Consider the following 24,181-nt stretch of genomic DNA (forward strand, 5'->3'; position numbering starts at 1 on the left):
ATCTGTAACATTTTTGTGTGTCTGTTTTTCTGTTGGAAACAGTGTTGGTGAAGGAAATAATGGAGTCCCTTGAGCACATTGACTGTCTTGGAGTCAGCCTTAATGTGAGTAACTAACACAGGTTGCTAGCTTTTTTGTTTTTGGTGCATTTCCAAAAAATACGTGTAAAACCTAATAAAATATATGACATATATTTGAAAACCCAAATAGAAAACAAGAAATGTTAACACAGTTCAGTTGTTGAATGACAGGCCAGTTGTATAATATATTCAGTACACAGTTGTTGAAACAATGTGGTCATACTGCTTAAAACTTGACAAGCTTCAGTGCCCAGTCTGACTGTCCTGTTAGTAATGTTTGACCACAGTTTAGCATTTTATTAGCCTTTGTTTTTAAGATCTGCGGAAGGCTTAAGATGTGATGGCTTTGATCAAAGTCATGGTTACTATATGCATAATTGCACCCAGTAATGTTTTTATTAATTGGGCAATAAAGCAGTGTTTATTGCATCACTAGGCTTGTTATTGAATTCTTAATATTAAAAGATCAATAACTACAATAAATTATTCAATAATAACAGAAACTTGATTTGAAGATTTTTTTGTAATTTAATAGCTTTCAAAATGTCAACTACAGATACACTAGTGTTAAGACATTTGGAATCACCATTTAAATGGTTCAAACCACTGTTTTCACTAAAAACACACTCTTCACAGACATCAGCTACATTAAAGGCAGCTGTGCAAAAATGAAGAACATTTCCAAAGTGATGAGCAGAGCTGATTCTAAAATAACTGTTGAGAATAAATTTAAAATGAATTTATAATATTCAGAAAACTTCATATTTGAAATGAGGTGATCACATCTCAGGCAAAACGTGGCAAGAAAAGATTATAAATAAATGATTACAGTATATTATTATCATCTAATCATTTTTGGAGTCTCCCCTCAAAACAATGTATAAAGTATCATGAAATAGCCTCCTGGGTCTAGTTTATGTTTCCATATGCACTGTAAAAGTTATAATTCAATAAAATAACAGTGATTAGTAATATGACGAATGAGACCGAACTTCATGGCTACTGTTTGCATGAAGAAACATATAGATCTATACATATGTAATATATGATATATGTAATATTATATGCATATACTATAACAAAATATGTACCCTGAATTTGTATTTCCAAACAAATACTGGAAACCCAGAATGGTTGGATGGGATGGATAATTGAATATTATAGTAGTGAGCAAAAGTCAAAGCCCACCTTTAAATTTTTATATCCAGTCAAAACAACCATTAAGAGCAATGTCAGAAAAAAACAGAACACATATTTCACAGAAAATTAGACGAAGCCGTAAAAGCTACACTCTGTTCAGTATTGCCTTTATTACAGACTCCATTCTTTTTGGGAGACTTGCTTTCAGTTTTTCAAAAAAATCTTCAGGGATATTTTTTCAACACCAACAGATGTTTGGTGCATTTTCTGTTTCCCTCAATCGAGTAATCCCAATTTCTTTCAGTGATGTTGAGGTCTGGACTCTGGGGTGGCCATTTCATATTCCTGAGATCACCAGCAGCTTCTTTGTTTGATTTGCAGTTCTTCTTTTTTGTCTGTTTCCTTTTCTCAGTAATGGCTTTTTGACCGCAACACATGTTTTTTGCCCGTAGTCGTCTCACAGAGGATCTCCTAAAAAAAAAAAAAGAATAATTTGAACTTAGTGATCACTTTGACTGGAAAAAAGATGGATACCGTAGGCAAGAGAGAGTGGGTGGGCAGGCTTATTAGTTGGTTGAAGTTATGCAATTTTGAAAGGGGTTAACTGTGTATCTGTTTTTATCTGTACTGGAAGGTGATAAATTAAAGCAGACTTTACTGGATGTACACTGGTTATCAGTGTTCTCAAGCACACATGATGCTCTTGTGTGTGCAGGTGCCTCTGAAGGTTTCTGTGTCTACAGGGCGATCGTGGGGCTCCATGTGTGAACTCAGCCTCCCCCATGCTGCCGCCCACACCTCTCCTTGAACGCTTCATTCTGCTTCCATCTGTTCTACTGTATGTTTATCTTTCTTGTACATCACTTTCTGCTTGTTGTGTCTTCAATTTCTGTGTCCTCTTTGCTCTTCTTTTCTATTCTTGCCTCTCTTGTTCCCGCTCTCCGTTTCTGTCCATCTATCTCTCTTTTTTCTTTCTCTGAGCTGCAACCCATCGCCATGGTAACCAGACTTCAGCAGCTCCCAGTCCTCGTTCCTCGCCAGCCGTATCCGGGGGCAACCGCAGGAGCAGACTGGATCATACCAGTTCCTATCTTTTCTTGTTCTTCTTCTTCTTTTTCTTTTCAGCCTCTTTTTGCCACTACTTGCAGTTTTGGTTCTCTGCTCTCTGGTTTACACCAACCTCTTCTGTAGTTCTTCTCTTTTCAGTTACCAGTGAAATTCTCTTCACAGTTTTCTTCGTTCGTTTTTAAATAGGTTACATATTCATTAATATTTTAACTTATTTATGCAACTTTTCTTTATTAATTAAATTCCAGCTTCGACAGCTTTAGCAGCTGTGATTAAACCTCACTTGTTCAGATTTTTAGCCACAAATATTTAAAGTCAACCCTTGTTACAGTTGCTCAACAGTGAAGGGCTGTGCAGAAATTCACAGTATTGTTGTGTGAGATGTTAAAAATTGAATTAGATTTTGTTGAAATAAATGTATGTGAATGGTTTTGTACTTCTGAAAAAAATTTAAAGTTATATTTTATAACTGTGTCATACAAATATTAACCAAATAAATAACTAATTAACTGAACTATTTAGATGTTTACCTTTTGCTCATTTTAGCTTACTTGCTTTTAAGAGAATCTGATGTCATTACCCACAACCTAGACTTGCCACCTCACTATTTCTCTGTGCTTTCTCTATAGTGGGATAATGCTGTCTAAGTTAACATTATCCCACTGTTCTGTAAATGTAGACACTGTCCTTACACACACACACACACACACACACACACACACACACACACACACACTCACACTCACTCACTCACTCACTCACTAACAAAATAGTCTTACTGCCAAGCACACTGACCCAGTTTCCCAGCGTCTGGCAAAGGTGTCAGGTCCCCAGAGCCCCTCTTAGTAGGCCCCCTACTAACACACACACACTTTGAGATGAGCCCTCCGATAAGTGTCCCTCAGTAACCGGCCCCATTACCACTGAACTCTGTGCCTTTCACCGTCTGTAGCAGATTGTAATGGCTACCTGCTTTTAAAATTTTATGGTCGCTCTGGCACAGCTTATTCTAAAAGGTCCAGATCATAACTTACATATTTATTTCATAATCTTTCTGTCCTTTTTCAGATAGTTTGGGTAGCATAGCACGTTATCGCTGCCAGGGAAAAAAAAAACATCATTCAAGCATTTTAGAAAGGTTAATGCGACAAGATTTTACACTAGTATGCAAAAGTTGGAACATTCAATTATGTTGTGTTGAATATCCAAGTTAAAATAAGTTAACACATCCTCTACATAGAACAAATTTAAAATCTTTCAGTGCACAATTTCTATTTACTTAACATACTGGAAAAATATAAAATATAAATTGTTCCACATTTGATATTTGTGTTCTCTCTAATGTCTTAAATTCAGCAAATAAACAGTAATTGTGCATTAAGAAGTGAGTTTATCTCAGCAGTATGTTTTGCAAGAAAAACACAATTGAATAAATACAAATACAGTGTAAATCATATTAAATAATAGTAAGAATTTAGTTTTCTCAAAATTACTTGATATCTTGTGAGCTGGTTAGAAGAACAGAGTTCGGTTCTCTCCAGTGTCCCCCAGTAGAATACCTGATTGAACTTTATGAAGCATCAGTTAACCAAACCTTGTATTTGATTGTAACTACAATTTATATTGGGCTGCCTTGAAGAGAAGTTTGGAAACAGTTAAATAAACTTACTGACCAGACAAATATCTTTTTGGTTCTGATATTCTGAAGCCTAAGAATTTGAACAATACTGTGTACGTCCAGACCACATATGTGGTTATGTGGTTAAAGAGGTTGATAATGAAAGGAAAAATCTAGAGAGGCTTGTACAAGCTTTATGAATTGTTCTTTTAATTAATACATTATGTACATCCATTTCTTTCATAATGCAGGAACTCTTTTCTTTACATCTTTACATTGTTCCCATTTGTTAAGCAAAAGAAAGACACCCGGTCAGGAGAAAGAAAGAAAAAAGAAATTACTAGTTACAGCAGTTCAAAAAAAAAAAAATCTTCCGAAAGAAAGAACATCTAAAAGAACTGAGGCATCTTTATAATTACAGGCCCCGAGAGACCCAGGTGATCACTGCGGCCACATAGATTTAGCAAGGCCTGGCCTGTTGTCCTAAAGCCATGCGTTCTACCCTCCCCCATTTACCAACATGGTTTGCTTATTAGCATATTCAACACCCCCATACATGCACACCCCGCCCCCACGTTCCAGATCACCCTGCCCCTTGTGAGGTTGCATATCATTTCCCTGCTGTGCTTTGTGTGGGCTTGTTTCCATAGTGACAGGCAGCCAGTAACTGGACCAAAACCCTCCTGTTAACAGCACAGTTGTATTGAGGTGGGGGGGCTGTTAGCAATACATGCTAACCAACACAGGTACAGGAAACTGTTACAAGCTCCATTCATAACATACATGTTGAGGAAAGAGTGAGATGTTTCTGCAGACAGCAGTATTACACTGTGGGGATAACCAACATCTAGCAAACTGTCAGGGATCTACCGCATAATATACCAGAACTGATCTTTTGCTTTACCAGTTACAGTTTGCTCCAAACCTGAAAGCCTCCTGCTATGTTCAGTACTGATGTCACTAGCTCCGAAAGCTGTTCTTGCCCTGAATGCCTCCAATGTGTGCTGTTTGTATACTGTAGATTACAATTGTCTGTTTTGCAGTTGAATTTTTTTAAGTATGTTTTATGTAAACATCTTAAAATAAGTTCGCATTTTCCATAGAATTAGTTATAAAACAATCATAAAATATCTCCCAGATGCTATTTACAGTAAAATACACTTTACAACTTTACAGGTATTAAAATGGTCTTCAAAAAAAGGTTAATTCCTTCCTTTTTCCCCTTTTTGTGCTCAAGAAAAATAAAAAAAATGTATTAATGTGAACCTGTTGCATTTTCAGAGTTGCTTACGTTGCTACTGTTGATTTTCTGTATTGTTGGTCTGTATCGTCTTTAGTTTTCAGTGCAGAAATAGACTTGTTTGAGACTTTTGTGCCTGACCAAATAGAGGTCAGAACATGGAACAGCTTTCAGAGGGCATGAAGCATCACTCATTCCAGTCAGCTTGAGTGGTCACCTGTCCATTGGCTGCCAAAACTGTACAATGCCTTACATGCAGTAGTATATCATTGTAAACCATACCATTCATTTTTCAAGTTTAGTAAAATACATTAGTCACTTAATAGAAAGAAAAATAAGCAAAAGAAAAAAAAAAGAAAATCAGTTTACAGTCACACCGCAACAGGCCTTGACCTGCCAGTGGTGATGTTGCCAACCGTTACAGCGTCACAGTCACCATCACCAGTACAGCATGAGGGATAGAACATGAATGCAGCATTTTTACCTTTTACTTCCTTAGTTTGCGCTTCCTAATATTCACGTTTGTCTTTTTTGTATGTGTTTGTATTTATTGCTTGGTTAGATGGCACATGGGCTCGATCTCCAAATGATTCCTCTAAATACAGAATTGGTAATAACACTTGCACACACTGAAAGACAATCAGCGTCAATAAAACGCAGAAAAAAAAACAACCTTTGGCAAATTCAACCTTCTGTAAAACAAAAACAAAATAAAGTTTCTTGGTAATACATTATAATATGGAGTATCGTACATTTGCATATGGTACATACTTTCTAAATATCAGTTCCAAAAAAAAAAAAAAACATAAAAAAATAAAACTACAATTGATTCATTACAAGTGCTGCATTCTTGGCATCTGCAGCCACGATCAAGAGAGTGCTTTTAACCAGACGAGTAAATAGGGGCGGCTGGGGGTCCATGCCTTGGTGCCTTGGCTTGTACCAGTTGCCCTCAGGGAGATAACACTGTAGAAGCAAGGCTTTCTTCCTCTGTGAATCCTCAGTGCACCCCCATCCTCAAAAAAGTGGAACACTCCTGTAGCAGCCATCTTCTCGTGCAGTTTACTTAGGTCCATTTGAATGTCTCACATTAGTAACTTTCAGCTCCTCACACACTGGATATTTATATACAAGACACTCTAACGCTGTTGTGTATTCTGAAAATATGGGGAACCTCAGCTGCTCATTAACCTTCCTTGGTTCAGTTTGTTAGGATATTGTTTTTGAACAGATTCTCACTGTATTATGGTAAAAGTCTAATAATTCCACTTGGAAAAGCTTAAACATCCACCAACCCCACCCCCACCCCATTTCTCTTTTCAAAATCCAGTATTAGCAGCCTGTTTACATAGTCATCCGAATGCTTTTTGAACTGCTTTAGCTTTCTGCATGTGCAAAACTTCCCTCGCTCATGCAAACTCCAGTTACACGTCCAAAGACCACATTAGCTACAGTCCAGTATTTTAAAGCAATTTTCATGTGTTATCACACGGCTGGCGTAAATCAAGACTATCAGTAAAGGCAGTTTCAGTACAGAATAGTACCAGCACTCACAGTAAACTAGCTCAAGAGCGTTCAACTTTGTGTTCAGCCTGGAGCCATTCAGGAGCTTGTACATTACAGCCTTTTACATTCAGGAATCCACACCTGCCAACATTCTGGCTGTTCATCTTAACACATATTGAACAGAAAACACTGTTAATTCACAGACAGACTGACATTTTGTGCAGTTTGGGTTTTTGCTGAGTCTCTACACACATGCACTGGATCATACTGTTACTGTAGGGTGTGCTTTTGGTAGAAGGCATATGCAACTTTTTTTTTGTACTTTTTTTGTTTTGAACTGTATGGGATACTGGTTCAGGTAAGGCCTTTTTAAAGATTTGTATACAAATAGTATTCTTAGAGGTTACCAGACATCTTCACAAGTTCTGGTAAAGGAGCTACATGCAAGTGATGTTCAAGCTTCATTTGAAGATAATCTTTTAAATCCTTGGCAAATACTGAATGATACATTTAAATCAACTTACAATTCTATCTAATTTCTCAGTTGATTTTTTTTCTGAGGTTTCGGCAAAATTGGGTGAAATGACCAATATGCTTTTTTTTTTTTTTTTACAACAGCCATGAATGTGCTGACCAATTGGTAAAAGACTCTAACACAGCTCTGTATAGTGAATAGCAGACTCTAAGCAAAGTGTCCATAATTTGTTTAATTTTACATGTAGCTCCTTTAGAAGGGTTAGTAACCGGTCAGCTATAGATCAGTGCAGCAGCATTCATTCCAAAAAAAAAAAGAAAAAAAAATGCAGACATCTCACACCAGTCCAATTTCGCTGACAACTCTCTTTTGAAAGTTGTGTCTCTCTTGGCATCAACAGTTTGGTGTTTATGATGTTTGGTAAGACGTCCAATTCTAACAAGTCAGCAAGTTTTAATGAATCACATTTTCTTTTTCAATGCACAGACTAAGTAAGGTGGGTCATCCAACCTTTTACCATGAGAAGCTCTTAAAGTCACTTGAATCAGTGCAGATTTCATCACCTGCCATATAAGCTAATAAAAATATAATGCTGCATTCAGTTGAACATTTTTCTCAGGCTTCTTACAGTAAACAGGATATTCACCACCTCAGTAGATTAAGGTGAAAACAACGTCAACATTTTTTAACGTTAAACAAATAAGATGAAAAGAAATTAATTCCACTGTTAAGACTTCAGTTCTGATAGATCGTGTTTTTCGTAAACATTTTTCATTCAAAGTCATGTTTCATGCAAAACAGTAGTTTCTTTTAACAAAGACACACATTGTTATATGTTTGCTAAAATTAAAAAAAGAAGCTTGTCTTACATATTTTTTTAAAACGAAGTTAACTTTTCCAGGGCAGGCACCGTACGCACAAACCAGGTACAGAGGCATGCCACACACTTGCATTGCTTTTGCATTCTACTTTTGGCAGCTGTGATGTCAGCGCAGCAGCGAGCCAGTAGGCAAGTCTCTACCTTAATTCCTAAGCTGACTGTTTTCCGAGATCTAGATTAACCCTAAACCTGGACTAAATAGGATTTGTAGGATTTGTGAAACACCACTGGCATTGCAATTTAGTTCAAGACTATGCTTAATCCATGCCCAGAAAACTAGCCCTTATGGTCCTATATTAATCTATATCGGTCAACTTCAGTCTTTCTTGGCCACCAAACTGTCTACACTGCGACCATGACATCACAGAGGGAGTTTTAGGGATAGTACAAGCTCGAATGGAGTAAAAGCAGCGCAACAAGGCTCAGTGGCGCATGCAGAGATGGAGATGAGTTTGAGGGAGTGGGAGTTAAGGGTTTGGAGTGGGAGGGGTCTGGCCCAGGGTTGCAGTCAGATTAATGGATGGAAATGGTGTCAAAGTCGAGGAAAACTGGCAAGGGTAATGTGGTTTCTTTTGCTTTTTTTTTTTTTCACTACTTACTTTTAATCACATTTAGTTTCTTAACGCTATACAAGAATATGTCACAATTGAGGCTTGTTGTGGTTTGTTATCTCTCCCATTGCTGGTACTGTGATAGGAGAATGTTAAGGAGGTGAGAGATTTTGGGTATGTCTGGCATATATGTATATTCAACATTGCACACTTACATATTGAATATGTATGTAAAATATAAATTTCATAGTTTGCATCTTAATGCAGTCAATTCTCAAATCCAAATTGTTTTATTTATAGTAAGCCAAAATGTTGCTTAGAATGTACCAACCAAGTTAAATCCAAATATCTAGATCTTTTACTCCAGTCGCTTTAGAATTTCAGTATTTTTGTTTTAGGCATTGCACTGAAATAGCAATATTTGAAGCGTATTACACTTTTATGTATAAAAACATCACGTATTACAATTGAACATATTTGTTCTTATATCAATGGTAAAGTTATTGTACAAAAATTTGAAGATTTCTTGATATAATTTTTCTTAAATGATTTGTGTTTTTTTTTAATGGAAATTATCAAATTTTAATGAAATTGACTTGAGGTTCTGTAACAGTCAAATCAAATTTCACTGACTGCAAATTATCATCTTTAATTATGGTCAGTTAATTCCAATTTAGGTGTGTCTAATACAGTAGTATTATGACATTACACAACGTAATAAGTCAATAACATCTATTCATACAGACTTCAGAAAAAACTGAAGAGCGAGCCTGGTATTTAAAAAAAGTCAGTAAAAAGAGGCAAAAAGAGTTACTAATATTTATATATTTATATATATATATATATATATATATATATATATATATATATATATATATATATATATACACACACGTGTGTGTGCATATATATATATGTATGTGTATATATATATATAGACTCTTTTTGCTTCTTCACAGTAAAATCACCAGAATTAACTTCTACAGAGCTAATCTACATGAAGCTCTAGCTCTGCAGGATTGCCTTTATTACTGAATTACTTTTGTTAGTGGTGACTTTACTATTTCTTTTCACTTCTTCTTCATAAGATATATAAAAGACTTGCTGTGCTTCGGTTAGATATCATTTGGTTGACTGCTAGAGTCACCAGCCTTTCAGATTGAAAAGTTTCACATGTGTTTTTGTATTTCTAAAAGAGTGGTGTAACATTGGAAAGGCTGGACTGAGACTGAACAGTACCCATCAACCTTTCCTCTCTACACCCCTCCATTGCTTCCCCCATCTTTGAGAAAAGTCCATGCTAGCTATCAGATCAGCCCTTACAATGGATGCAAAAGAGAGTCTGACAGACCGACCTATTGCCTTGGTCTGGTGTGTGTATATTTGGTTAGTACGGGGAGTTTCTCTTACCAAGAGAAAGATTTCGATTCTACATATAGATATATATATATAAACTAGGGAGTTCAATTGTTGACACTATGTTTTTGTGGGAAGAAGATAAAGGTAAAAAGAATGACTATAATAAAGAAACATTAGCTAAATTCCAAAAACATCAACTAAAAAAAGCAGTTTAAGAATGAATAGAAGTAGTGGTAAAAAGAACACGTACAACCTCTTAAAAAAATAATAAATAAGTTGGTTTAGAAGGAGTGGGTTGGGTTTGGGTGATTTAGAGGGTTGTTGTCTGCGTTTACACTCTCTCACACACGATCTCACGTTCACGCTTCCGTTCATGCTTTCGTTCACTCTCACATTCTCTCACTCTTCGTGGAGCTGTAGCCGATAGCGGCTGTAACGGATCTGGAAGAAGAGCCTCTCGAAGAACGAGCGGCTCATTCTGGGCAGGGTGTAGTCCTCGCTCTCGCCCACCCTCTGGAAACCCAGCGATTCGTACAGCTTGTGGGCGGCCATCTTGACTGCTGTCGTTCCCAGAACCACAGCCGAGTAGTTGTTGAGCATGGCGAACTCCAGTACCCTCCGGCCCAGTGCCTTCGCGATGCCTTTCCCACGGAAACGAGAGTCCACAGACATGCGCCGCAGCTCCACAGTGTTGTCTTCTTCTCGTCCCTGTGCCGCTACAATGCCCACCACCTTGCCTTCCAGAACCGCAACCCAGAAACAAGAACCTGAAAATACAGCAGTGAGAATGAGATGTTTTTTGGATATTTAATGAGCTAATGCTACATTAACATTGCATGTGAATTGAACTGCAAGCTAATTTGACTTGTTCTATTTGCATATCCATACGAGTGAAGAGTTCAGAGTAATGTGGCTGCTAGAAACTCCATCAGTGATTTTATGAATAGAGTCCAAAAATGAATGTTCATTAAAATATAGTATTCTGAAAAAAATGGGTTTGGTAAATATTGCGTACAAGAGTATTGTTTTGCTATCGAGCAGTACTACTACCTTTGCTATCAGTTTCAAGGTAAATTCTGTCATCATGGCTTTTTAGTTGACTCAAAAGTGCTTATGAACTAATTTGCTCATTTCACCAGCACAAAGTCAGCTACAGAAAGGACTACATACAATCATTCTCCTTTGCACTCGCGTGAACTTCAGGGCTCCCTGAAAACGATAGACATCACTGTTGGTTTTTCCCTAAAAAGAATTGATCTCCTGGGTGCTGTCCTCAGTCAGCGTATTCCACTTTCCAAGAGCACATTGCTTCCTGTCTGAGAACATATTGTCTTAGTAACTGGATGTCTTTCTACCTCAGAGCCCTCAGGCTGATACTTTCATGCAGCCTGAAGTCCAGCGATTTCCATTTGGCAACTAGGCTCAATGCTATTCATTAGTCCAGCTGGTGGTTGTTATATGAGGCATATTTCAAATGAATTATTGATGCATTATTAATGAGATGGTAATGGAGAAAGTGATAGAGGTCGTTTTAAAAATAGCATATGCTAAAAGACGTGGGCTGAGCAGCGAGCTTAGACTGAGTGGATCATTGATTAATATATAAATGCAACTTGGATAGTATTTGGATGGGGCTTCCCATCACACTAGCAGCTTGATCCAAGTCATAGGATACCCAAAGGGTTTCATTTGTAATGTCTGTCAGCATGAATGTAGCTACAAACAGGACCACATATCTTCTGAAATGTGAAACTGTGGGGTCAGCACACGGTACTCTGAGCTTCTTGCTGTTACACTAGACAGAGGATCAGTATTCGTGTCAGAAGATGTTCTGTAGGTATGAAAAATGTTATTAAAGGAGCAGTTTAGTGAAAATGCTAATGTTGCTAACAATCAATAGCACAATCATGCTAACTGGCTATGAGCTTATATTCGTAATTAGCCATGTTAGAATGCTTGCCAAAATGATTTCTTTGCAGTCTGTCTGCGGTCAAAATGGGCCTTTTCCATTTTACAGCATAAGTTCATGTAACTGATCCTATTAAGCATCATACCATTTAAATGTCAAATTGCTTGTTTTCCCATAATCTTCCATCAAAATGAAAGGACTGGTATTCGCCTCTAAATGTCTTCAGAGTTTTGATTGCATTAGTGTGTAACAGTTGATGGGGGAAAAAATATCATTACCAGTAATATTTTTCACTTCCACATCCCACCTCCTGTCTGTTTGAATCCCACTGGCAAAAACCTAAATGTGCTGTCATGAGGGACAACACAGACAACGCCTGTGGGAGCATTCGTTTTTTTCCCCTAAAGCCAAAGCCTATGTCATTCAGCTGTCACTCACTCATTCAGTAGTTACTTTACTGCAGCGGGATGATGACCCAGGATTCCTGTGTTTGCAGTGTTTTAAGGCTTCTTGGGAATTATTGGATTAAGCATCCTGTATGCTTGTTTTACTCACCACAACAACTGTCGTCTAGGGGCCAGGTGGATATTTTCAGTTACTATGCCTTTTAATTATTATATCAGAACACTGTAAATCTTTAGAACCTAAAGTCTGTCCCTCACTACACTATGGTTTAAGATTCCTGCACTATAATACAGAGCCTTATCTATTACCATTGGATTACGTTATTGATAATCTTTGTGTTTTAACGTTTATGTACTTTCCTGGCTTAGTCATGACAACATTCTGCTAGATACTGATGATGGACCTCTGGCCTAAAATTCTAATCCTGCATTATTGAAATACAAGGCAGATTAAGCCATCCATAGTCTTTTCACTTGTCTTTTGTCCAGGTAGTTTTACTGAGGGCCAGCTATTCCTTTTCTGTCACATGTCCAGCAACTGATCTCAGACCCAGTCCAGATAGACAGGAGATTAAACTAGAGACTGCACTGAACATGCCCATCACCTCTATGATAAAGAAGAGTGCAGCTTGTGTGTGTGTGTGTGTGTGTGCGTGTGTGTGTGTGCATGTGTGTGTGTGTGTGTGTGTGTGTGTGTGTGTGTGTGTGTGTGTTAGGTTTGAAGCACTCCCCGCCATCTGTTTTGAAAGAATCAGAGCCAGGAAAATCATGTGTGTGTAGAGTGTTAATTTGGAATGCTAAATCAGCTGCCATGTGTGGACTTACAGTGCAGTGACCAACAAAGAGCATGTCACTGCTTAGAGTGGCGAATAATTTATAGATTGAGGACACAAAGCATGACTTCTCACTGGATCATCAGTGTAGGCCAAGATCTGGAGATGGAGTATTCAGCTCTAGTCCTGAAGGCCACTGTCTAGCACACTGTGTTGTTTTCCCTGCTCAGATACATCCAGTAAATCGGGTAATTACCAGAGCAGGGAAATCAGCAAACTGTGCTGTAGACCTGTTCTCCAGGATAGGAATTTAATACTCTTGATCTAGAGGCTTTAAGGAGAAATTCCACCAATAACTATATCATTTAAACTGAGTAATTCAGATTGGTTTGATGTGAAATGGTTCTGTGTAGAGAAATGTATCAACTCTAATTTCTGTACAGTGGCTGTCATAGGAACCAAACGTGGCAATGAACTCAAATACAGCCATTTTATCCAATATCCAAAATGACCAGTGACACCAACTGTGTCTTATGAGCTTCCATATGTAGCTTTGATAATGGTAAAAAGGTGGTAAATCTGAAGAAATAAGTTTTCTTTAGGAATTAAATTGTCTTATGGCACCCTGCATGTACTACTCCACTAGGAATGGATATTAAATAATACATTTTACACTGATCTCAAAGCATTTGTAGAATAATGTCTCAAGCACTATACAGTGTGTTTGTAGTCATTTTTAAGTAACAATTTTTGTATGAAGTAGCTGTTAAGAGGCATTAAACACGTCAGACATCTGGTTCCTTTCACTACCACTTTGAATAATTTTGAAAGTTTCTTTACAATAAAGCAATTCACATCAAACCTCTCTGAATGACTTAACATCACCCTGATTTAATTCTGAAAATAATATAGAAAAAGATCATTTCCTTGTAACACAGGGGTCACCGTCCTTATCTGCAGGTTTTCAGTCCAAACAAGCAGCACACTTCATATTGTTTCAAGACTGAGACCATCTAACAAGGAGAATGACGTGGGCACCTGCTTGGAATGAAGACCTGCAGCCACACTTGAGCCACTCTAATGACCCCTCTTCTTCTTTCGGCAGCTCCCTTTAGGGGTCGCCACAGCGGATCATCTGCCTCCATCTTGCCCTATCTCTAATGACCCCTACTTTAACAAATATGTTAGAGGTGAAACTGATACTGTATATCCAAACAGAGAGCAAGAGCGCAGATGTGGACAAGTTAATGGCCTATTAGAACTTAGTCAAAACAATAATGATGATGTTTAAATATTGGTGAAGTGGACTTTCCAAATGTGGAATATTTAAACATTCCCTTATTATTTCAAGATGGCATATTACAACCTGGTTTTAGGCCAGGAAACTGGTAATAGTAGTTTAAGTAATGCTTAATGTTTTCTCATATTACTCGCTCTCCCTGTCTGCTGTTCATCCTAAAATGATTAGCCATAATTCAAAACCGATTACATAAAGAAAGCTGAGCCTGTAATGTGTTACGTCCAGGCATTTTCTTAAGAGAATCCTTCTAACTTCCATAGGATGAGGGAATAGCTGGAAAAGATCTTGAGTTAGAAAAGATTGTAGGTTGTTTTAGATATAACTAACAGCAGAAGTGGTGCATTACAATATTGACAAGCTTCAACGTGACTGTGTTCATAATATTCTTATTAATAGGTACTGCGATGTTGTAAGCAAGGTGTTTTCTACACCACATACTGCAACATGCTGCATCTCTGCAGTCTTTTTTTGCCCCACCTTTCGCTCCCCTCCCCCATGTACATGGCCCTAGGGAAAAGAGAGCATGCTGGCAGTATGGATCTGCCATGCTCACCCCAGCAAAACCAAGTCTGTCCATCATCACAACCTGAAAGCTTACACACCACATATGGACTAATACATATACCAAGCTCTGTATACTTATTTAAATAATTATACATAGTTTCCCACTGACATCTCACATGCACAGCTGAAAGTATGCATAAAGCACAGATAAAATTAAGTAATAGGTCATTTAATTACTAGGGAAGTGCTTTTAACTATTTTTATATTTTGAGTATCTGCAAAAAAAATTAAATGCATGTATGGTTATGAATCTCCACCTCATCCACAACTCATGAGACTCACTCTGATCCTCTACACCTTCGATCTAGCAAATCTGTACTTGCACATATAAATAGACATCTTGTACATCTATACATATCCTGGACAATCTGGAAGATTCTATATCAGTATTCTATCTCCTGTGTACCTGCATCTCATTTATTATCTACCTCAGACTAACTGCACATGCGGAATTTGTACAACAGCACATTTCATAGTTTTATGTCATAACTTATTACTGTACAACTGTACACTGGAATAGTGCAATACTAGTGTATATTGTGTATATGTGTATATTCAGACTCTGTGTGTGAATATTTATATATATATATATATATATATATATATATATATATATATATATATATATATATATATATATATATATATGTGTGTGTGTGTGTGTGTGTGTGTGTGTGTGTGTGTGTGTGTGTGTGTGTGTGTGTGTGTGTGTGTATATATATATATATATATATATATATATATATATATATATATAATGTTTTTTTTTCTTAGATATTTATATATTTTTTGTATTTAAATTCAATAAGGGGGCTACGTACCTAAGATTTACACTCACCTTCCACATGTGTAAATGTGAAATGATGATAAACGTGATTTGATTTGAATTTTTAAAAAGTTTAATACTGGCCTGTTGAGCACTTATCATAGGATGTTGTATATACTTGATCATTATATTTTTGATTTGGTCATTATTTTTTCTTTTTAAGCTGTATGTAATTTAACATATTGAAAGATTGGCCTACAGAATGATGCCCCAGAGCTTGACAACTTTACACTGCATAAATTTGTCATGTTTGTCTGAAAAAGGGTTCCTTTTAAAGCTTCAGTATTTGACTTAACATTTTGACATAAATGCAATGTTAAACTCATTTAAGCCCTCATTCACATTTGTGGAGAGTCATTTTGACTGTAAACTGCACATGGCATGCACAGCTACAGCTCTGTAGTTCAAGTGAAGTGAATCTTCATACTGGGTTAATGTAATGACAATTGCACAAACTGCTAAGGAAACCAAATACACACCTTCATATGCTCTCAACACTTAACATCTCTTGACATGTTTGCATGCTATCTTTCACACACACCCACACCCACATATATATATATATATATATATATATATATAAATATATATATATATATATCCATCCATAAGTCACATCCTGACTCTACATACAATCACACAGTCTCACATTCACATCTCATGCACCATGGCACCACACACATACACTGTGTGTGTGTGTGTGTGTGTGATGGCTCCATTAGCTGCAGGGCTGATACTGTGAGGGTATTAATCACTGTGGAAGTGCAGCTCTTGGTTAGTTTTAGTTTTTAGTTTTAATGTTGTGCATGTGTGTAAGCACAAACACAGTCTTGCTCACAGCTTTATATCTTTGTCCATTCTGTTACAATGCTTACTGCGTGTCGGTGTGGGAGGACCACCATGGATATCTATGTGCTGCCACTGTAAACTATGCTTTATAAAACAGATTTCCCATTCTAAAATCCGATTGGCTGACCCTCTACTGAAGCCGTTGTAAAATACTCACTATATATGCACATTACTGTGCGCATTAACAAATGATGTTTTAATGTGCCAAGAACCATAGACTTCTGAAGTCCTGCAGTCTTCGAAAAATGCCATCAGAACCATGTAGGACCTCTAGGTCTAAGCAAAAAAACTAACATAAAATTCTGTGATAAACAAACATGTTCCAAACCCAGTGCTATAAGGACCTTTTTTCTTTAAATGTTGCCAGATGCTCTGAATTATAAGGACGATAAGAGCTGAAATACGACTATTGCTACATGCATGCTAACACTGCTGTGCACTGAATTGACATTGTAAAACTGGTACACCACGCAAACCAACGAGCTGTGTCAAGTGTCAAAAAAGGGAATGTACGTAGGATAAAGTGTATCAGGTTTCAAAAACACCATTTATTAAAAATACTTGTGTTCCTAATATTGGCATGATGCCGACTGCTGAATGATGCATTGCTCCAGAGGTCTGTTGTGCTGCTTGTGGAACAGTCTTTCACCATTGTGTTGCTTGGCAACCACAGGCTATTGTAAACTACATTGCTTGGCCAAAGAATTTTTTTATTTATTAATAAAAAAAATTTCAATTATTAATAATAAATGTATTGTAGGCATTTTATAAAAAAAATAAGCTTAATATTTTAGTAGCCATACATGTATTAATATGAAACAGTCTGCCCTGTAACACCAGCAGTCATTCTTTAATGGTGCTACATGAGTGTGTGTGTGTGTTTCTTTCCACCACTTTCTCTCAGGTGTGTGCGCATGTGTCTGTAGCCTCGTTTCCTGTGAACTTCCTGATAATTAAGAGCCTAACCCAGCTAGAGGTCGTGACCCTAACATCATAAAGACGCCATGCCTTCTGTTCCAGTAACACACACACAGGCTGCGTTTAAAGCACATGATATGAGTGGAGTTGAGGGGGAGGGGGAGTCAATTACACCTTACTATGCTGAGGGGCTTCAGGCCAGTGCTACTACTGCGTGGTGCAAACTGGATTGTAAGATGATGTGTGTCAATGTTCTACTACTTAATGACCTGGACTTCAAGAGACACACTTAATTCCTTGGGCTTTAAGGACCATTTTGACTTTTAAATGGTGGTTCAACCACATTCTGTTGTTGATGTATGCAGCTTTGGTGACTTTCATACTTAAAAACCAGCCTTGCACAAAAAGGTCCAGTTTGATGAGAGTTGAGAGATGTTCTACATGAAAATAACCTCCTTATATGCTTTTTAATGTGTGAAGTCAAACATATAAAAAGTAATCATGATACAAAATGTGGTTGGTATATCAGTTATTATATTTAGAAAAAAGACTGTTCCAGTTCTAAAATCTGATTGGTTGTGTCAGTGTCACTGTACAGTGCTTGTTGTATTTACTCATATAACCAAATTAATTCTGCATTAATGTGCCATGTTATCAAAAACCCCCAGGCAAATGGAATAATCTTAGACCATTACATGGCTTGGCAACCATAGCTTAGTGTTGGTGAACTACTTTGCTTTGTGGAAGAATTGTTTATAGTAATTATTGTTAATAATAAATGAAAGTTATTCATTGAACTCTGGTGTATTATCACATATTGATGTTTTATCAAGGCAATAGGACACTTGTACACATGTTACGGGGATACTATGGATAAGGGGGTTTTACTCCACTCCATGTTGTGCCCCTTAACCACAGAAGAATCATTGTAACACAAGGCCTCAAGTAGCTTATTGGTGTATTTGGCTCCTATAGTGTACACTGTAGATGGGCACTGTCTAATGTTAACCATTCCTCCATATGCTTCCATTATCTGAATGGCACTACTGCTATTGTCATATGCACATAATAAATGGATTACCCCTCTGTGAGGATAATCAAAGTGAGCTGTAAAAAAATGCAAAGCTGCAACATTAAAGGAGCATCTCTCTGAGCCTGACAGATAACATGGTTCCTCCTGCAGCAGGAACGAGGGAGGCTTCCACATTAACATAGAGAGACAGAGACAGTGAGGGAGAGAGCTTCCCCAGGGAGACCCCTTTGTCTGCATGCAACCAATATGCAAAACCACCACACGCACACATGCGCACATGTGCGTGCAAGACTCTGCTTTACACCTTCCCCCATCTCCTGACCCAACTCTCATACTCTCCCTTTATCTCTGCTAAAATAAGAACCCTGTACCGAGCTGGTATTCTAGAACAATCAGGTGATGTTTTTGAGGACAACAGCCTGTGCTTCACTAATGTACATTCTGGTAATACCTTTCGACAGTATACACATATTACTGATATATATATAAATATACTATTAAATATACTATATATATAAATAGACAATATATAGGTATGACAACCTAACAGAAACAAGCAGACCTTGAACTGACTATACACCTTTGTAGCCACAGGAGTCCTTATGGACTTTGCTGTTAATCACTATAGGGAGTCTATTGATGCATCACTCAGTAGAGAATTCACTGAATTCTGAATTCACTCAGTAGGGGATGTATTAATAGACCATCCAGGCTCTTACTAGGAGATATTGTGCTAGAAAATGGTAAGGAAGAAAAGCTACTTCTTTTCAGGACTCCTGCCATATATTCAGAAACAGCCCCCACCCCTTACTACCCCCCCTACTCAACAATGTTTTTGTTATACACACTGGGGCACCTGCCCTTTAGTGGCAGCCAATTTGTTTCTTTTGTCCATACACATATACAATGTAGAGGAGATTAGAGTATTGATTGGTTGAACTGTGCAGAGACCACAGCCTGGTGGACACAGATGTGTGTGTGGTAAGGTGGTTTATTTTTATTCCCTTCCTCTCTGTATGTCTTTATTGTGATTTGTTATGCATTGTTATAGCTTGGTGATGTGTTGACCAAACTATGTGTGTGTTTTGTTTTGATTTACTAGAACAAAATCATTATTATGAATTGAATTGAATTCAGAACCATCCTTAGGCTGAAGTAAGCATTTGCTGATGCGATAGAAAACATAGGAAATAACATGACTTTCTGAGCCAACCAGTCCACATTCTAGCCATGTTTTAGACACTTGACATTGATTGTTTTAGTGGTATTTGTGTTTTGAGAGGGGTGGGTGATGACTCCAAGCCTTTTTATCTAGTTTTATCTACTGAAGAGTAAACTGTTTCTAGATGGGGACACTTATTTGAAACTTTTAAAAACATTTGCTATATAATCAAAGCATTTTGTTATACGTGCTTTGATTAATGTCCAATCGTGCACCATAATTTGAAATTGAAAAACAGACTTAATTTAAATAATATGCAGTGAGAAACTTGCAAATTACAGTAAAACTAAACCAAGAATGTCAGATTGCATCTCTCTGCACAAGAGCAGCAGAAACGAGTCTCATCATTCTTGGTGCTATGCGGCAGCAAAGTGTGTATCAGCGATTTTTCCCCTCCCGCGATCAATAGACCCACGTGACCCTGAGCAGTGAGCCAAGCCCAAACTGAGCACAGACTTGCTGCATATTTTATGATTCCACTGCATCAAAGCATCACTACAGCCAATTAACCCGTGCTGGACCACTAAAGGGAAGTGTTTATGACCAATGTGATGTCGCACCACTGCTGGCAACTCTTTGTGAAGGGTTAGTGCTCCGTACTCTATCACACCTGATTGAAATCAGTTGAATTAGGTATTTTTGAGCAGTGAAAACTTATTTCAAGGGGTTCTCTAGGACTAGAGGTGAGATGCACTGGGGTTATTGCTAGTATATATATTTATGCCTGGGCACATTAGCTGATGATGGCACAGATTTAAACAGAACAGGGTAGAGTTTAGCTTCAGTGAATTGCTAGAGATCAGAATTCTAGTACTCAGATCCTCATTTGCAACCTGTAAACAATCACAAACTGCACAGCTATTGTTCCTCTTACCTGTTGGTTTCATGTAGTATGCCTCAATATCAGCCATATCTGTGTGGAATGCGTAGTCCAGGTAGTTGAGGATGATTGTTCTGCTGTAGTAGTAGCGCGCTCCCATTAGAATGAGCGGTGTGCAGCATGTCAGCATGACGGACTTGGTCATAACAAAGCACATTACTATGGAGAAATGGAAGAAAAATAAACGTCACCTGTCAGAAAAGAGAACCAAAAAGTGTGATTTTTGGTAGAGGAAAGACCCACAAATATACAGAACAGGCAATCATACATTTTAACACAGAGCAAAATTATATAATGGGCAATCTATTAAACATTATACTTAATCCTTGTGAAAAGGATGAATAATGGGGCAATAATATTCAAGTACTAATAGTCTGATGTCAGTGGAATAGGACTGTGAAGCTGTTTCAAGCAGAAGTCAAGATGGTAGTTTGAATTGGTGTTGGTTATTTGGAGGTATGGCCACACGGTGACGCTCCTGAGCGCGCAGACAGAAAAGCTGCGCCACATGTGCTGTAATACCGCTTCTGTCCGCTTCACCAACACTGGCGCTGTGGAGCATCTACACTCAGTCCTACTGCCCACTCAACTCCACTCCATCCCCCCCATACACACATTTACACACACTTCAGGGAAAGTTGACGCGGGCTTTATAGACTTGAGGTGACTCGTCGGTCATTTAAACCTCTACTTTACCATTTCATTAGCTTGGTGAATTTTAATTTCTAAACCATGTCAAACTGGAGATCTCCCAGGCCAAAGTGCTGTAATGATTAGAGTTAAACCTCATCTACCATTCTGAATTCAGTTCATTAAGGCCTTACTAATTAGCGTAAGAGCTGAAATAGGTGTGTTTAATAAGACAGTGTGCTGAAGTTTCGCGTTTTGGCCTGTGAGGATCGGAGCCTGACACTATGGGTCAGGGCACCAGTTAGGCTAAATCAGGGGTGCCTAATCCTAGTCTGTAGTGTGTACCACCCTTCAGAGTTTAGCTACAACCCAAATCTAACAAACCTGATCCAGGTAATGAAGGCCTTCAGGGGCATTAGAGCCAGGTGTGTTGGATCTAAACTCCCCAGGGCCAGTACTGGGCACTCCTGGCCTTAAATAACAGGGCAATGCTGAGCCTAAATAAACAGTCATTGTGAAGGTTGGAGCTAAACTGGGGTTTTAAAAGCGTTTTGAATGGGGTGCAGTTGGATTTCCTTTCAGGCTAAATACGCAGCATGCCAGAAACTTAGCCAGACACCTCGAGCATCAGAGAGAAAGAGTGTAAATCTAGCATACGTGCAGTCTGGACTGAACCCGTTAACACCCCTTCATTCATTCATTCATCCACTCGCTTACGCATTCACGCATGCATTCATTCATTCACCCAGCCGGCCTTCGCCAGCTGCGTGCACACAGCATGCTTCTGAAACACCAGCCGCTTTATGGGATGCAGATGTGCAGACTGTGTCCGTTCCTCCGCACTGGGGAGGCGGATTTACGCAAGTTCTAAGGCGATCATGCACCGAGACAAAGGATTTTCAGCCAGTGATCAGTCACATGAATCGGTTCTCGGGCTGGCTAGACCTAAAATGTCCTGTAATCATCAGAATGACTCGCACAGCCTGTGAGGAACCACATGCACCCGGCGACTCATTCCGCATGCACACTGAGGAGAAAGGAGGGAAAGCGTGGCATGCTGCAGCGCGCGCTCTGCCCGCGTCCGCTTACCTGTCAGCACTGCGTAGAGGAGCTGAGTGTGTGGCTGCTGTCTGAGCCCCCGGAAAGCAGTGTTTGGTATCCGCTCCATGATCCCCTCATAGAAAATGCGCCGCACCTCCGCGTGGTCCCCGCGCTCGAACTCGCGAATGAAAACCTGTTCGCGTCTCGCGCCTTTACCGGGACTGGGCGGCCACATACGCGCGGGAGAGACGGCGAGAGGCTCGCGCTCTGCCCCCGGTATGGACTCGTGTTCGTCTGCAACAATTTCAGTCTCGCAAACCATTTTTGGAGACGAACAATGCATGCAAACCGGCTAAATTTGGGAAAGAAAAACGGGGGGAAAACAAACGCGAAAAAATGAAAGAGAACGGAACGGATGAATGAACTGATGGGTTTTCGTCTGTTGTGTTGGTTATGGAAAGAAAAAAAAGGATGTGATGCTGCAACCCTGAGCTTAGTCACGACCGGGAGATGCCGGCGGACCTTCGGCGATATTTATACACCGCCGCGCACGCGCTGCTGAGGGCGGGGCTTACTGCTGCGCGCTGACTGGATAAGAGAGACCGCCACATGGCTGCTATAGGAGGAGAGAGATCAAAGGAGAAATATCCCTGACAAAAAACGACGGGGATAGAGAGATATAGAGAAAGAGAGGAGGAGATGCGAGGAGAGAGATGGAAAAATGAGAGAGAGAGAGAGATGAGGGGATGTTCAGAGCTGAAGAGAGAGAGAGCTCATGGGGGGGTCTGTTTGGAGTCTACTTGAATTCAGATTTTAAGCGAAAATCTGGCAACAGAAAAAGTGATAAAAAGTGCAGCCTTTACAGTTTTATAGCCATTATAATACACTGTTATGTTAGATATTGATTGGTTGTTTGTGTGAGCTTACTCTGGTTAAACGAACAACAGGCTAAACTTTATTCCCTGTTTTGGTGGGTGGATTAGCACCGGCGATTGTAAGCCTCTCTCTTTTTTATATATATTTAGTTATATATAATGCGATATATAAACATCTCATATTGTACGTATGCAGTCAACAGTGCAGTCCGCACAGCATCACTGTGTGGAATCTAGTGCAGAAGCTTCGGAGTCAAACGAATGGAATCGGAGAATCGACTCTCAGCCCTAAGTCCGTGTGTGCGAGCGCTTGTGTGTGTGTGTGTGTGCGTGTACAGGTTTTGGTGGTGAAATGGGGCTGGTCTGTGTTTTTTTTTTTTTTTGCGGGGGGGGGCGCATCTCGCCAGCGTGGGGTGTGTGTGTGTGTGTGTGTGTGTGTGCAAGGGTTTTTTGCTGCACTGCAGTGCTCCTGATGAGGGTTTTTCGTTCCCTAGCCCCCCCCCCCTCCGCTCGTCTTGGGCTTCCCGCCTTCTCTCCTGTTTGTTTCAGACTGTGTCTGTGTGGGTGGGTGGGTGTGGGTGTGTGTGTGTGCGTGCGTGATGGACCACACGGTGCTCACGATGTTTCATCAACCAAACACCAGACAATCCCCCCTTCCTCACCCGAGCACTGGCTGCATCCAAAACCACATTCTCTGCGTACGTTACTACCGAGCGCATCACTCAGTGGTGGACTATTTTCACTTTCTTTAATCCGCTAGTGTGCGGTTTTGAACGCAGCCAGTCATCAAAGCCACAAAGCGCAAACGGCGAATGGGCCAGACAAAAAGCGCAAACGGCGAATGGGCCAGACAAAAAGCGCAAACGGCGAATGGGCCAGACAAACCGCTTGTGTATTTCCAACGATAACATTTATTAAACAGTCCAAATGACATTAACAACCCCCCCCCCCCACACACACACACACCCCGCCGCCGCCGCCGCCCAGATCCAGTCCGTGGCGAACTCCTGCATGCTAAACACCGCTGAGCCTCCTCCATC

The 24,181-nt window shown here is 39.2% G+C and overlaps 2 protein-coding genes across 2 annotated transcripts in view; one reads left to right on the forward strand and one right to left on the reverse strand.

Moving 5' to 3' along the window:
• poln (polymerase (DNA directed) nu) overlaps positions 1-2,656 on the forward strand; it is an 85,555-nt gene extending 82,899 nt beyond the window's left edge. Inside the window, exons 25-26 of the mRNA XM_037543725.1 lie at positions 43-104; positions 1,936-2,656. Coding sequence (XP_037399622.1) covers positions 43-104; positions 1,936-2,028 — 155 coding nt within the window. The 3' untranslated portion in view covers positions 2,029-2,656. The remainder of the gene's footprint in view (positions 1-42; positions 105-1,935) is intronic.
• Positions 2,657-9,461: 6,805 nt separating this feature from the next.
• On the reverse strand, positions 9,462-23,552 carry nat8l (N-acetyltransferase 8-like). Its single transcript, XM_017718790.2, has 3 exons — positions 22,315-23,552; positions 20,590-20,754; positions 9,462-10,684 (listed from the first exon to the last, which is right to left on the reverse strand). The coding sequence occupies exons 1-3, from the start codon at positions 22,607-22,609 to the stop codon at positions 10,317-10,319; spliced, it is 828 nt and encodes a 275-aa protein (XP_017574279.1). The 5' UTR covers positions 22,610-23,552; the 3' UTR covers positions 9,462-10,316.
• Positions 23,553-24,181: the final 629 nt, after the last annotated feature.

This window comes from Pygocentrus nattereri, chromosome 2 (genome assembly GCF_015220715.1).
Source record: "Pygocentrus nattereri isolate fPygNat1 chromosome 2, fPygNat1.pri, whole genome shotgun sequence".
Taxonomy (NCBI): Eukaryota; Metazoa; Chordata; class Actinopteri; order Characiformes; family Serrasalmidae; genus Pygocentrus; species Pygocentrus nattereri.